At 41.0% G+C, this 15,152-nt stretch overlaps 2 protein-coding genes across 54 annotated transcripts in view; one reads left to right on the forward strand and one right to left on the reverse strand.

The window, feature by feature from the left end:
• The window catches only part of JAKMIP1 (janus kinase and microtubule interacting protein 1), a 254,195-nt gene extending 250,639 nt beyond the window's left edge, over nucleotides 1-3,556 (reverse strand). For 18 of the 20 annotated variants that reach the window (XM_065598218.1, XM_065598215.1, XM_065598217.1 and 15 more), the window contains exon 1: nucleotides 3,416-3,552. The gene's annotated coding sequence lies outside the window, so the exon portion shown is untranslated. Of the gene's footprint in view, nucleotides 1-3,415 lie in introns of all 20 variants that reach the window. The other 2 variants (XM_065598214.1, XM_065598216.1) reach the window with 1 other exon arrangement.
• The window catches only part of LOC101949767 (SWI/SNF-related matrix-associated actin-dependent regulator of chromatin subfamily E member 1-related-like), a 52,703-nt gene continuing 41,065 nt past the window's right edge, over nucleotides 3,515-15,152 (forward strand). For 8 of the 34 annotated variants that reach the window (XR_010601930.1, XR_010601931.1, XR_010601929.1 and 5 more), the window contains exons 1-7: nucleotides 3,628-3,777; nucleotides 4,494-4,558; nucleotides 10,289-10,380; nucleotides 12,369-12,514; nucleotides 12,866-12,944; nucleotides 13,480-13,603; nucleotides 13,691-13,817. Coding sequence is in view for 12 of the 34 variants with exons in the window: in XM_065598240.1 (XP_065454312.1) it covers nucleotides 13,514-13,603; nucleotides 13,691-13,817 (217 nt within the window). In the remaining 22 variants the exon portion in view is untranslated. Of the gene's footprint in view, nucleotides 3,778-4,493; nucleotides 4,559-5,631; nucleotides 5,689-10,288; nucleotides 10,381-11,210; nucleotides 11,542-12,368; nucleotides 12,515-12,865; nucleotides 12,945-13,479; nucleotides 13,604-13,690; nucleotides 13,818-15,152 lie in introns of those variants that run through there. The other 26 variants (XR_010601925.1, XM_065598239.1, XM_065598227.1 and 23 more) reach the window with 21 other exon arrangements.

Consider the following 15,152-nt stretch of genomic DNA (forward strand, 5'->3'; position numbering starts at 1 on the left):
TTGTGGAGAGAAATACATTGCCTCTAGATTGGGGGAGAGATAGGGGACCCAGGCATAAGAAGAGTTCTGTGCCACAATTTTCCCATCTCATCTCGTAAAGGGAAAAGTGAACCCCATGCTCCAGAAGATTAAGAGAATGGATTTTCAGAACTATCCCTGAACACAGCAACAGGTGTAAAAGAACTCTGTGTGCTTCCCCTTCACTTAAACCGTAGGTCCCAATAGAGTAAAGGGAGATGATATAGGACTTTAGATGAGGAACTGAGCTACTGAAGCCTTCAAAAGTCTTGAATTAAGATATTCATGCTAAAATTTTTTTCCAAAATTCACCACAATTCACACAAAGCCTCCAGCGACTGAGGACATAACTGTCCCTGGAATACAGTGGGTTAAAAACTCCAAAATACACACATTCACATAAACACAAAATATTATGTTGTTTCTGTTTTTCAGAATTCAGAATGTATTCTTCATTTTTTCACCATGGCATTTTTAGCTGAAACCATTAAAGAAATTCTCCATTTATCAGGAACTAGGTTTTCAGAATAGTTTTTCAAAATAAAAAGTGTGATGTGAAAATTTTAAAAAAATTGAAAGAGAGCACCCTTTTTTTTTTTTTGCTAAATTTTTCATTTCATTTCTGAAAAGAGGTCATTTTCCAAAGAAAAAATTTCTCCTACAAAAAATCAGCTCTACCTTGGAAAAATATTGGGTTGGTATCACTTCCCTAACTTACTTCATGCATAGCTCTGAGATTGTTTTACTGGGGTGGGAGAGTGAGTTAGGTAATAAGGACTGTGAGATATAAGTTTTCCTAAACAATACAGAAAAACCTATGAGTGGGTGATGTATGTTAATGATTGTCCTATATTTGGTATTAATTTTTACATTAAAAATTAGAGTTGAAATCTGCATATTTGTGTCTGTTGGTGTAGGTCAGTGGTTCTCAAACTTTTGTACTGGTGACCCCTTTCACATAGCAAGCCTTTGAGTGTCACCCCCTAATAAATTAAAAACTTTTTAAATATATTTAACACCATTATAAATGATGGAGGCAAAGCAAGGTTTGGGGTGGAGGCTGACAGCTCGCAACCCCCCATGTAATAACCTCGGGACCCCCTGAGGAGTCCTGACCCCCAGTTTGAGAACCCCTGGCGTATGTTATGTATGGCTGGAATTAAGGCTGCTGTTAGTTGTTCAGAATGATGTGGGTTGTGGGTGGATAGAGATAATAGAAGATAAGAAGGGAAACTGATGAGTAAAGCATAGGTTGGGCATTGAATAACTGTGCTTATTTCCTTGGTTTTTAGAGTATGCATTGGAAAGCTGTGCAGTGTAGCAACCTTACCTCAAAGTTAAAGATTTTTTGTGCCAAGGCCCCATTAAATTATATAATCAACATGGGTAGCAATCAATAAATATATGTATTATATACTCCATATGCCCCCTTGCAGAGTGCCAGTGTCCAACATCCCTGCATACATTTGTCCCCTTTAGCTCCTCAACTGTACCACTCCACTTGGGCAAACCATGAAGTGCAGTTTCTGCCTCTGCCACCTAAGATGTACGGAAGTCAAAGCAGAAACACCACTCCTGAAAACATACATGTATATAGTATCAGTAGATCAGTAGTCTCAATATCTTGTAAAATGAGACACCATATATGCATATTTGCAGGAGCAAGGCCTAAGAACGTGCTAATGATCTCTGTGAGGGAAAGTCACAAAAGAGAAGGAATCCTGAAAGGAAGTGGAATTAATTTTCTTCCCAGACATAAAGTTCACTAGATGCATTTTACACAATTACTCATTTTGAAAATCAGTTTTATTAGGAGGCTGGAAGGGGGTTGGGGGGGGGGGGAAGGGTTGTTTGTTTTACATTGATGGCATTTTTTTATTTGCAGGCAACGAGTTACATTTGAATCGATTTTAATCATTTAAGGGACTAATGATCTATGGTTGGATGATAACTGTGACAAATTGTAAATATTTAACAGCATAATAATCAGAAAAACATTGCATGTTTGCTGGTTGAGAACTATACCCTCCTTCACTTTCCTTTTTAATAAAAAATTAACCCCTTCTTCTCCACTGAGCTCCATGCAGTTGCAGAGGCCTAAAATCTGAAGGCTGCTTGTGATGCCAACGTGAAGGGGTGTGGGGGAAAAGAAAACAGTTCTCAAATCTCAGTCAGTCATTAAACTTAAGATATATAGACAGGCCAACAAACAGGAATTACATTGAAAATAGATGTCCAGACTACTCATCCAAATTTCCAGCACGGTTTGTTTTTTAAATGTTGACACAGAAAAGGAAATTGAAGACAACCAATTGTGTGCTTTTAAGCAAGTATATTATATAAATAATGCTTATTAGGAACCCCATCACCCTTTGAACACCTTGCATAAATGAAGGCCTTATCCTGCAAATCCTCTAAGTGCAGGCCTCTTATCTACTTCACAGGGAATTCCATGCTTGTAGGGCTTGCAGTTTTGGGTCCAAATCCTGTTGGCCTCTCTCAAATGAACAGTCCCCATTAAAATCAAGGAAAGCAAGATTTGGTGTCAAGTAATACCAATAAAAAAAAGGAAATAAACAAAACAGAAACCCTAAAAATACAGAGGAATGGATATATAGACATATATAGTACAATTGTCCCACCCCCACTCTGAGGTATGAGATGGATAGAGCTAGAGGAATAGCTCAGGCTCATTCATGCCAGCTCCCTCTCCAGAACAGAGCAGTGAGGGGAGCAGAGGGGTTTTACGCGATCTCACCCAGAGAGTTTGTGGGGGGGGGGATCCCCACCACCACTTTAAACGGGTGGACAATAGCACCTAAGGAGCGATGAAATCCCTTTTAACCAAGCCGCTCCCCAGCCCCACCCCAGCTCTCCTGATGGCTGCTCCAGAGTTGCAGAGGGGTGGAGACCACATTCCGCTGTACAGTGAGACCATCCTGCATCAGGATGAGCATCTGAAAGGCTAGCACCGGCGGCCACCCCACAGCCTCCTGAGTGGGGGAGGCTGGGGGAGTTAGGAGGCAGTTTTCCGCAGTGAGCAGCAGCCCGGGAGATGAATGCAGCAGGGTGGATCCCCCCAGCTCTGTTCACGGCGGTGCTGGAGGTGGCAGCGCAACTTACTGCACCCCACCCAACAGGGCCGGGGGTCCCGGCGCCGGGTCCAGCTCGCAGTGGGTAGAAGGGTGGGCGGGGAAGGGGGGCCCCACTCGCAATGGGCTACAGACGGGGAAGCGGGGGTAGAAAGGGGCAGCCTGGCACACAGCCCAGTCGTGCCCACCCTCCAGGGCGGTACTTGGTACCCACTCGCCCCACACCATCAAAGGCTCCGTGCCCAGCAGCGGCATCCTTCGCCCCCTACCTCCCCGGCTCACTCACCCCGCCCCAAGGTGCTCACCAGCGCCGCAGCAGAGCCAGCTACCCGCCGGGATTCCTACGCGCTCCCTGGGACGCTGCCCCCGGAGGAACCTGCCGCTGCGGCTACAGCGCCGTCTGGATGCAGCCGGGGAGCAGGCGGCGCCGCACCGCCCAGTGTCTGTACCTAGAGGCCGGCTCGGGCCCCGCCCATGCTCTCCAGCTGTCACTGCCGACCCGCCTCCGGGAGGCGGAGAGCGCCGCTCCCCCCACGGTGCCCGCCCCTGCCGTGGCCCCTCCAGTCCCTTCGCAGCCCACCGACTCCCTCTACAACGCCGGCCACCTGGCTGCTGGGCTTTGCCCGCCTGGGCCCGGGGGAACGGCCGCGGCGGCTCCAGCGGGCGGGTGAGGAGGCGAGGCCGGGGCGGGGAGTGGGAGAGCAGTGGCTGCTGCAGTGGGCGGGCGAGCTGCGGCGGCCCGCCGGGGCTGGCCTAGCTCATGGGGCAAGACGCGTGGGGTGCAGAGTTACCCCCGCGGTGCAGGAGAGGGCGGCGGCCGCCCCAGGGCGGGACTGCAAGCGCTGGGAAGGGGCTTGGGCAGCGCTGGCTCGGAGCAGGTGCCTGGCTGCGCCAGGGCGGCGACTCGGCAGGGCGGCGTAGGGAGCACTGTGGGCGAGGGGCTTAGTGGTGCGCCCGGGGCCCAGCCCCGGCGGAGGGAATCCTTGTTCTCCCTTGGGAGTCGGTTCGCGCAACCTCCCCACCCACTGCGGTGCACAGCGCCTGCTGCGCGGAGCCTTCCTGCGCCAGCTCCTCTGCACAGAACCAGGCTGCCCTGGGAGCGGGGCAGTTAGCGGGGCTGCCAGAGCGCTCACGGGACACTCCGAGCATCTCCTGCTCCCCGGGAAGCAGTACGGCCTGATCGCGTGTGGGTGGGCTATGCTGTTGGCATTCCTATAGCGCCCCACTACCTGCCCGGCGTTGTATTACTACTCGCTGCTTAAACCCCGCGGCACAATCAGCATCGCAGATAAAGCGGGCCTTTAACGCTAAACTCAAACATAAGGCTCAATGAATAAGACTTTTCACTGTAATTTCCCTTTGTTGGCGTGCTTTGTCCAATAGGCATCTTCCTGCAAAGGGTGTGTCCCACCTCTTTTTCACCATAGCTGCTTACTGCCATAAAACAGGTAGGTGTGGTGTGCACAGCAGTTATCTTTGTTAATTAGCACCACTTACATCGTATATAGGTGGTGTACTGCTGGCTCAAGAAAGCCTGCTTATGGCTTTCAGAAAGCTAGACTCTTAAATATTACTATTCTAAGAAGATGCTATTTATAGGTCTCCTTTTATTATTTTTCACACTATCATTATCCACAGATATTTGGCACAATTGTCAATTTAATACAATTGCTAGCATTTTTTCCTCAAGGCCAGACAGTTATAGTTTCTAATCCCCTCTAAAGTCTTGTTATATTTAGAAGCTACTGTTAAATATAGTATCTGCTGGAGGCTCCCAGGTCTAGGCTTTTGCCTGCTCTGTTGTGACCTAGACAGACTGTGACTTTTATCTCCTGCTGTAAATTGGCTTTGAGCACAGCTTTTCTTTTTGAATATCTGCTTTCCAGAATTGTCATCCTCTGCTGATCATTGCTACAGAGCACTCTGGAGCAGTTGGTAAAATGGGTGAAAGCAAACAATTTTTCAGTTCAGCCACAGGTAGGGTCATCCATCTAGGAACAAAGAATGGAGACCAAGTTTAGAGCATGAAAGAATCTGTCATGGGAAATAACTCTGAAAAAGATTTAGGACTGAGGAGTCAAGTCACATGAACCCCCAGCACATACACTGTGGTTATAATTGGATGGCCCTTTAAGAGTAGCTGAGCTCAGCCACAACCTACCTGATCAGCAGCAGCTGGTCCTGATCAGCTGGGTGATGTTTTTAACAGGTCTGAGAGAACTCAGTTTGAGAGAAATAATAAGGAGCAAATTGGGCTCTTGTGGAAGGACTCCAAGAAAATAGCCTGAGAGTCAGTACTCTGTGCCAGAGTCAGAGGGCATGTCTGCACTGCAATTAAATACCCACAGTTGGTCCATGTCATCTGATTTAGATTCACAAGCCACAGGCTATGGGGATTTTTAACTATAATGTAGATCTTCAGACTCAAGCTAGAGGCCAGGGTCTGGAACCCTCCTCCTTTAACGTACGTTAAATTTTTGGCAATTTTTAAATCAGGATTGAACTTTAGCATTTCTTTTAGAAACATCCAAAACAGGAAGGAATTCAAGGAAGTCCTGTGGTCTATGTTATACAGAAGGTCAGTCTAGATAATTACTGTGGTGCCTTCTGGCCTTAAGTCTCTGAAAATAAAGGGCCTGATTAGCATAACTCGTCTTATATACTTCCCATTGTTTCAAGATGTTACATAAATGCCAGATATTAGTTTTATAGGAAATGTAAATAAATGTGAAGTATACAGAGGATTCAATGTGAGCTAGTCCCAATGTCCTTTATGAGAATTTTTGTACCAGGTGTTGGCTCATGTCATCAAAGAGAGAGGGTGCTGCTGTGATCCAGGTGCTGCTTCATATAAAACTAGTAGCCTGGCCAGCAGTCTGTTGCTCAGTAAAATAAAGTAAAACAGACTTAGGTGTTCACTTCCTGCACTCAGTCACAAAAAATGCATAGGATTAATACTGCTTTGTCAAGATCAGTGGTTGATAAATTGTTGCTGCCTCCACAGGCACTGTGCTACCAGATTTTAACTAATTTTTCAATACTTAGTGAAGCATATGACAGAGAACACCTTGTATATGAAGGTTGCTATATAACAGAGGTTCTCAACCTTTCGAGACTACTAACACCTCACTTAAAAACTACTTGCTTACAAAATCAGACCTAAAAATTCAGAAGTGTCTCAGCACACTATTATTGAAAAATTGTTTCCTTTCTCATTTTACCATATAATTATAAAATAAATCAATTGGAATATAAATATTGTACTTACATTTCAGTGTATAGTATATAGAGCAGTATAAAAAAGTCATTTTACGAAATTTTAGTTTGTACTGACTTCACTAATGCTTTTTATGTAGCCTGTTGTAAAACTAGGCAAATATCTAAATGAGTTGATGTACTCTGCTTGAGAACCACTGCTGTATAAGATCTATGCAAGAAAATGTTAGGCCCTGCCTTGCTTCCATTGAAGCCAATGGGAATTTTGCCATTTAGTTCAATGGCAGCAGGGCTGGGGAGACTATAAAGAGCAACTTTTGAAATAAAATAATTAAAAAGTCTTTTACTATCTTCAGAACTAAATGGTTTGGAATTACAAAGGCACTTTGATTTCCTTATATCCATATTCCTAAAGAAAAGGTATTGCAATAGTAAGGAAACAAACTCTTTAATTCTTCTCTTGTGATTTTTTTAAAAAATACTGATGCTCTGATCTTAAAGAACCTGCACTTAAGTCTGGAGCTCACTCGCAGCATAGCAATATCTTCATTATGAGTTGTCCTGACTCTAAATGAACTGCTACAATTGAAAACTGATCTGTCACAAAAACATTTTTTTAAATCTACCGTCCCTCACTCTCTAGTGAAAGTCAAGTTGCAAGAAGTTCTTAAAAGTTCAGCTCTGAATAATTACAACTTAAACTTACATACTGTCCTTCATGAAGAAGGATCCCAAAGATGTTTCCAAACTGATTTATAAAAAATGGACCAAATCCTCAATGTGTGAATTTAGAAGGTGCTCACTGATTTTTTTGTTGTTGTTAATTGAAAGTCAGATGCACATGTCCAAAAACAGACTTCAGTTTTATATTGTATAGTTTTCAGCCACCACTGAAATTCAGCCACCTGTTTAATAGTGCACAACAACACTGCAACAATTATGTATATAATATATTGCCATATTTAAAACTTCTCACAGCTTGACAATGAATATCATAACTGTTCAGGACAGGAAAGAAGAACAGACTATTCCGAGGGGGAAACTTAAGGGAGGCAGAATATAATTATCCACTTTAAGAGTTGGTCGTTTGGGTAATTCACATATGTGAATGACTTTTTTTTGTGAAGGCTGATTGCAAGACCTTTATTTCAGCCTGGGAGGTTCACAGTAGCTCAACTAGTAGTTGCTAGAGGGTCCTGAAACCTGCAGTATATTTTTATGTATTCACTTTTTTAAAATATAGTCAGAAAATTATTAATTACAAAGTAATAGCACAGAGTGACACTCCCGCTGGGGCTGGCTGACCCAGGGATAGAATAGGGATTGCCCAGGCAAATGACCAGCTGCATATTTGCACATGGGGTGCCTGTAAGCCCTTTGAACACAAAGAGAAGATTCTCTGTACCAATTCTGCCTAGGCAGGTGTGGGAGGTCACCTTAGGGCAGGCTGGGGGCATAGCTGCACCAAGCACCCCATGCAACTGGTGCAGAGGGGCAGCAGCTCATAGAATGGAGTAGTAACTGTGAGAGCTGTGCACTCTTGCGTTGGAGGCTGTGTTTCTACCTCACATTTCACTTGGAGCCTAAATGCTTGTGCTTTGTGTGGGTGGAGTGAATGCATAATTTGTTGGAACCAAATCTTTATTTTAATAGTAAAAATACTATTTTATGGGTGAAATTATACTCTCTATCTAGGATGCACAGCTATAAAGATGCACTTCCTTTTCACTCAGTCCACTGACTTAATGTGCCATAGGTCAGTATATGTGTGCTGTATTAAAAATAGCATGTTACTGAGTATTCATTTCAAATAAAGAACATTTACAAAGTACTAAATGATCAAAGCAATCTAAATACAGTTAAGAACTAAAATGTTTCCCAAATGTAGCTTTAATCATTGTAGGTTGCAGTCAATATTAACAGAGCTATACAATTCTACCTTCCCTGTGTTTATAAATATATATGTATATAATTTTCCCATCATCATCATACCTTGTTGCTCCAAAAACATGGCCACGATTTGGTGCTATCACTTAGCTCGTATAGTTCTTCAGGAGTACAGGATGTTGACAGGGGGCACTGCATCAAGCACCGTTCAAAGATTTGGCTAGGCTTTCCACATTCACATTTGGGTCCTTCCTCAGGTCCTGCTTAGTTGTGTTGTCACCAGTCTTTTCTACCCTGACTTTTGCTTGATTTAGAGTACACGTTGTTTTTGTTTGAGGTCAGTGCCTGGAGGGAGTTGTTCTGAAGCAACCTGGTTATCCGTGATATGTGAACTTCTGATAGCACTATCTGGGGAATCACATTTTTTAATTGAAGAAGAGTGCTTTGCAAATACAGTGCCTAAAAATTCTCATGTGCTATATACATAGAACAGCTGAGTTAAGCAAAGTCTGACAAACCATGTCTTCGTACATTGTTGAATCACATAAAGTTGATAGTGACGTTAACCTATATAAAAAATTAGTGGCCAGGCTGCCCAATAGTGGAATAAAGCATTTGGAAATGATACACGGTAAACTGAAGGGGAAACCAGTGAAGAGTTATATTAATCCATTGCTGAGGCAGAGCAATATCTGCGTCAAAGATACAGCTTTTAAGCATCCTGTGACGATTGATTTCTAATGCCACATACATGGCTCTCTTGAACATAGATCTGTATGTTTAGATGATTAGCTGTAATAAAAAGAGATCAGGGATTACAGAGGTAAAAATAGAGACTACTATGCTGCTTAAGAAGAAAATCCCCAAGGACTTGTTTCTGTGGCTCACTCAAGCTTGTTTTAATACATAATGCACCACTCAGCTGTTTAGAGTTCTGCTAGAGAAAGGGTGCTGAACTGGGTCTCTAAAACAGGAGAAAGTAAACACCAGTTTTTTCCCCATTCCCTCTTTTTAGGGACTGTTATGTTGGCTGGACCTCTACCTTTGTCCTAAGACTGGGGTCTCTCTGGCATAGAGCTCTTCTTTATATGGGCAATTTGGAAAATCACCCTCCTTTTAAAAATAAAATAAAAATTCTGGATGCCAAGAAAGAAAGACAAAATTAATGTCCTGAAAAAAATCTAACTAATCCTAATGTTTAATGACCATCTTAGGTACTGCTGCTGAAGATGTTTAAACAGTCAGATGTGCTTGTTCTGATGGCTGAAATCAACATTTTTACCGTCAGGTCTTCTTTCTTGTCACATCAAGCACTCTTTTTATTTTTTGCTACTAGCATTCAGTAGCTGCTAAAGATTGCAGTTCAAAAAACATCACTGAGGTCTTGATCTAGGAAGTACTGACATCAGTGGGAGATGTGCATGTTTAACACGTGGCAAGATCAGGCTTGGAATGAAGGGTTTGGGGTCAAATTCTCTTCTGTTGCACCCATAAAAACTCTGTTGAAGTCAGTGGGAGTTGCACGGGATTAAATGAGAGGAGAATTTGGCTTGTGCCCCTTGTCTCCGTATCTATCTCTGAATATACGCTACATTGATATATATTTCTGTGGTCAGAGCTTGTCTACACTAATAATAATAATAATTAATAATATATGGAGATATACCTATCTCATAGAGCTGGAAGGTACCCCGAAAGGTCATCAAGTCCAGCCCCCTGCTTTCACTAGCAGGACCAAGTACTGATTTTGCCCCAGATCCCTAAGTGGCCCTCTCAAGGATTGAACTCACAACCCTGGGGTTAGTAGGCCAATGCTCAAACCACTGAGCAGCTACATCCAAATACTTCAGTACAAAAAAGATTTATAACGTAGGTGAGTTCTTAGTGTCCAAGCAGGCTAATAATTGACGTGTGGAATTTTTAAAAGCACTCTGCTTTGTCTTAGTTTTGTTTCTACTGACTTCAAGGGGAGTGCGAGCATTTTTATAAAATTCCACACTAACAGGCAGCTTTTGTACAGGAACAGTAATTGTGTATTAAAGCTATAATGCATAAGAAGTATCTTTTCCCCACAGAATTCTGTGTATTGCTGCAAATGCCAATAGAGATGCATTGTCATATATAGGATAGATAAAACTAGCTATGGAGTTGGAACAACAAACAGAAGGTACTGTGTGACTTTTGATACAATGTTTACACTACTTGTCTGTCTTAAATGCTTGTGATACAATTGACAGTAAAAGTACAATTTAGTTTATCTTTGTCTATTGCTTCTGACTTTGTATAAGGCAACTCACTTTCACGATTACAATATTTTATCTGCAGTACTAACACTGCAGGGTGGTTTAGGTTTACTGTTGATGAACAGCCTTTCAGTGATGCATTTTATAAACTTTATGGCTTTTGAAACTGCATCTGATGCCCAGTGGAGACTGAAAAGAGACCTTGTCTGCATCAATAAATTGAATAGCTGAGCTCCTCAGAGTCATTGTTTAAAATAAGATGTTTTGGAGTCTTGATTATTTGCTGTAATGCCCATGTTGCATAGATCATAGTAAAAATAAAGGAAATGCATATTTTGAAAGTATGTGATAAACATAGGATTTTTAGTTAGTTACATCTAACATGGAGATGTTCTAGAAATACAGTATAACATTGCTAGATAGTTGAGTTTACTTACAATCAGTGTATAATACAAATATGGATCGTCTCCAAAGGCCATAGCAGTAAAATAATGCCCAAGAATAGAAATAGTTCAGTTTTGTGGTGTATTGCCTGAAGATTTAAGCCAATATGCACAATGAAAGGAGCTATTTTATTAAAAGGGTTTTTTTTAAAGCTGCTGTTGCCCTGGCAGTCAATCAAGGTGTGTATCATTTCGGGGAAGGTTGGGAGATTGCCTCCTGTAGGACTCACCTTGTCTTATGAGTAGTGGGGGGAGTCTGGTAGAATCAGTCTTATTTAAAGCTGCAGAGGGTGGAGGGAAGAATCAAGCTGCCCATAAAAATAGGAGAGAGCACCCCCCCCAAAAAAGCTGTCCTTCCCTATTCCCTAATTACTGGATCTACCATTGGAAACTTAGTCCACATTGAAATGAGGGAGGGAAGGCTTCAGGCCCACTGTCCCTCACCAGGAGCAGTTCTTTTGGGGGATTAAGGGGAGCTGGGAGGTGAATAATAGACTACTGTGGTCTCCTCTCCAACATTCAACCCACTTGCTATTTTGGCTTCCACTCTCCAGCAAGAGAACTTCTCTTACCCCAGAAGGAGCCCTTGGTTTGGGTCACCTCCACTCCAGGTGGCAGGGGGAGTAATGGAATTGGTCAGAGGTCAGACAAGTACCCTATTAGTATCCTTTGTCAGTGATAGTGGATTTGTACATAATTCTACATTTGTAAGTTCAACTTTTGTGATAAAGAGATTGCACAACAGTACTTGTGTTAGGTGAATTGAAAAATACTGTTTCTTTTGTTTCCTACAGTGCAAATATTTGTAATCAAACATAAATATAAAGTGAGCACTGTACACTTCGTATTCTGTGTTGAAATTGAAATCAATATATTTGAAAATGTAGAAAACATCCAAAATATTTAAATAGATGGTATTTTATTATTTAGCAATGCAATCAATTGCGATTAATTTTTTTAATCGCGCAATTAATTGTGATTAATTTTTTTTATCGCTTGACAGCCCTAATATTTGGAAAAAGCATCATATTAAGCACTGTTCAGTGTCATGTTCATGTTTTTTATTTCCATTTATAGTGCAAACATTTAAGAATAGATTATAACAGCATAAAACATGATTAACAGTGAAATTCATCTTACATAAAAGGTTATATCTTGATGAAATACCATATGACTGCCAGCATTGTTCTACCCTCTTTATAGCGATTGCAGCAGTGCACCTACATCCTATGAGAACAGGATTTAATAGACCATTATAGAAGATCAGTCAGAAAGTTAGGGCATTTTTAGTCCATGCTTGCCAGAGGCACCCTTACAAATAAAAACAACCCTCAAATTTCTCAAACCCATGATTGAGCTGTGGATAGCCTAATTAAAGTACAGGAGACAGTAGAATTTTTTTCAAAATATCAATATCTAAAGGCTGGTTTTTTTTGTTGTTGTTTTTTTTTTTTACTTTGACACCACAGCCCCTTTTTCTCCAGGCAGAGTCAGAGGAATACCTTCAGGCAGTCAAATACTTCATGTGCATCCTCGTAATCTGCCATCTCACGCATTACAACACATATTAACAGGACATCTGGACATAAAGAAACAAGGCTCCAGTGAGCCAAAGGTACGTGTTCAGAGTAACAATACAGGACTGGACAAACGTCATATAATTTAGTAACAGCCACTAGTATATGTTGTTAAGTGACTACTAATGGAAGGGAATCAAGCTGTACTTTAAGCATAAGAGACTTCATATAGGGGCATATGTAACATTCTAATTAACCGTAATACTTCATACAATTTTAAATAGTAGTAATGTGAAGATGGTATCGTGAAGGTTCCCATGTAACTGCTCTGCATATATAATAGTTCACTAAATGGGAGTCCTATCTGTTCACGAAGTGAGACTTTGCTTTGAGACTTGCAAATGAGAGGCAGTGTAGACCCAAGTATTTTACCTCCCCTCCCTCCCCAGAAAAGAAAAGGTGGCTGGCCTAAGGGAAGAAAAGGAAACCTCCAAAGGAATTTTCAGCTCCTCGTGCTCCTACAACAGGGTAGGTGTGTTATAGTAGCATTATGTTATTCAGATAATTTACTGTTCTCTTAATAAGCTCTCTTGTATGCAGTATATCAAAGCAACTTGGGGCTCTGAACTGTAGAGATTTAGAGAATGCTAAAGGCTTTGGGAACGGCCTCTGAAGTCAATAAAATATTTATAGCTTGGAAATGTTAGAAATCATCAAACTGCATTTTGATGGACACCTTTTATTAATCCCACCAATAGAAAAGTGCAGGGATACAGCGAAATGGCTAAAGGGAATGTATTGTAGGTTGAGCAGTCATGTGTCCTTGCAATCTATAGGTTAATGCAGATTTGTGTACCCACATGGGAATTTTTCTTTAAAATGATTTGAGGGAAGGTTCACTTAGCCATGTGTGAGATTTATAACTAGCAGTTCCCTAACTTTATAAAGGATTAACTACCAGGCAATGTTTCACATATATATTTCAATATATATGTAAGCACAAATGAATCTTACTAGTTTATGTATTGTTAATTGCTGATATTTTGCCCACTGTTGGTATTAGGTATGTAATATTCCTGAATGAGCGGAGAATTAAAATGAAGGCCAAACGTCCAGATTTGCCTTTTACTGAAATAACCAAGATGCTGGCTGCTCAATGGTCTCAACTTTCTCAAGCAGGAAAGCAAGTAAGCCTTTTCATTATCATCTTATAGCATTAAAAGAGGCAGCGAACTAGAAAAGGTATATTATAGCAAGTATTGTATCTCTTGCAGAAATATATTAAAGAAGCAGAAAAGGATAAGCAAAGATATATGAAAGAATTGAAAGCCTATCAAGACTCTGAAGCCCATCAAGCTTTCTTAGAGAGAAGAGCAGTTCACAAAGTGAGGACCCTGTGTGGTAAGTTAGAGAACAACCATGTCAATTATTTTAAAGAAATGAAGGACTATCCCATTCATACCCTAACTAAAATTGCTAGGAAAAGAGTTCTGGGAGACCCCGGTTTTGAAAACATCTCACTGTTACTAGAGTTTAATTTTGTCAGTCTATTAATTATAGTATCATAATTAAGCCGTAAAATTGAAGAGAAGCAGAGCTATATTGTGGATGTGTTGAAGGTCTCAGTTGAAGAAATATTTGGCAATGATTGTTTACGCAAGTATGTGTGATATTGTAGATTAATAAAAAGGTGCTTTAATGTCTACATTTTATCTGATTTGCCTTTCAATTATTATTATTTGTCATCATGTTTAGGCTTACTGTCTGCCTCCTTGCTTGCTCTTTAAGCCTGAATGTACTTTTAGAAACTGACACTCCATGGAATAAAGTGAAGAAAGGAAATAAATATTGGATTGCTAAAACAGTGCACCTCTTCTTACAAGAGAGGGGAAAGAGGCTGAATTGTCAGCGATTGTCTTTTTTTACACCCTAAATTGCCCAGTTTGTGCCTATTCTTTTTCAATTATGCATTGCAGTGCTTACAGCAGATCCTGTAATTCAAGTTTACAACTTCTTGACCCTGTATTTTCTAATTCAGATTATAATTGTGGGTATTATAGCAGTAAATACCCATTGCTAAATAGAATTACCATACTTTAAGTTTCTATTGCCTGTGCAAAGAGCTCTTGAAAGAGACTGGCACTTTATTTTCATTATTGCTTGTATTGCATTGTACAGTAATTTTGGTAGCTATCTTTGTAGTTAACACAGCAAGCTTCTTTCTGCTGGGAGCGGTTCAGTACACTATTTCGGCAGTGATGTGACCTGAGCAATTAAAAAAAAAAACTTTGTTAAAGGAATGTCATGCTATGTTTAAGATTTTGCTAGGGAGTTGAGAGAGAATCTTGGACACTTCCTTTCAAACCCTCTGGAGGAAGAAAATGATAGAGAGGGCAAGTAGCTGTTTATGAAGATTCAGAGAAGTGTCTTTAAAAAAAAATACACTTTTGAGTAGATCTTATGCTAGTTTGGTGTGCTTTTTCATTTTAATGTGCTTAAAAATCTAACCCCATTGAAGGAAACAAGTATTTTTCCTTTGGGAAAAGAAAACATTAAGAATTTTTTATCACATTATAAAATATAACGGATGGTCCCCTTAAGATTCCCACTAATATATTGTGGCAAAACCTGCGGACCACTAGACCAGTTATTAGTTGAAAGTTTTGTGTTTTTTTTCCCCAAAGTTGCTTAACTTGTTCTCTGTATTTCAGTTAAAATAACAGAACTTGGTTTTTC

Source organism: Chrysemys picta, chromosome 5, assembly GCF_011386835.1.
Source record: "Chrysemys picta bellii isolate R12L10 chromosome 5, ASM1138683v2, whole genome shotgun sequence".
Lineage (NCBI taxonomy): Eukaryota > Metazoa > Chordata > Testudines > Emydidae > Chrysemys > Chrysemys picta.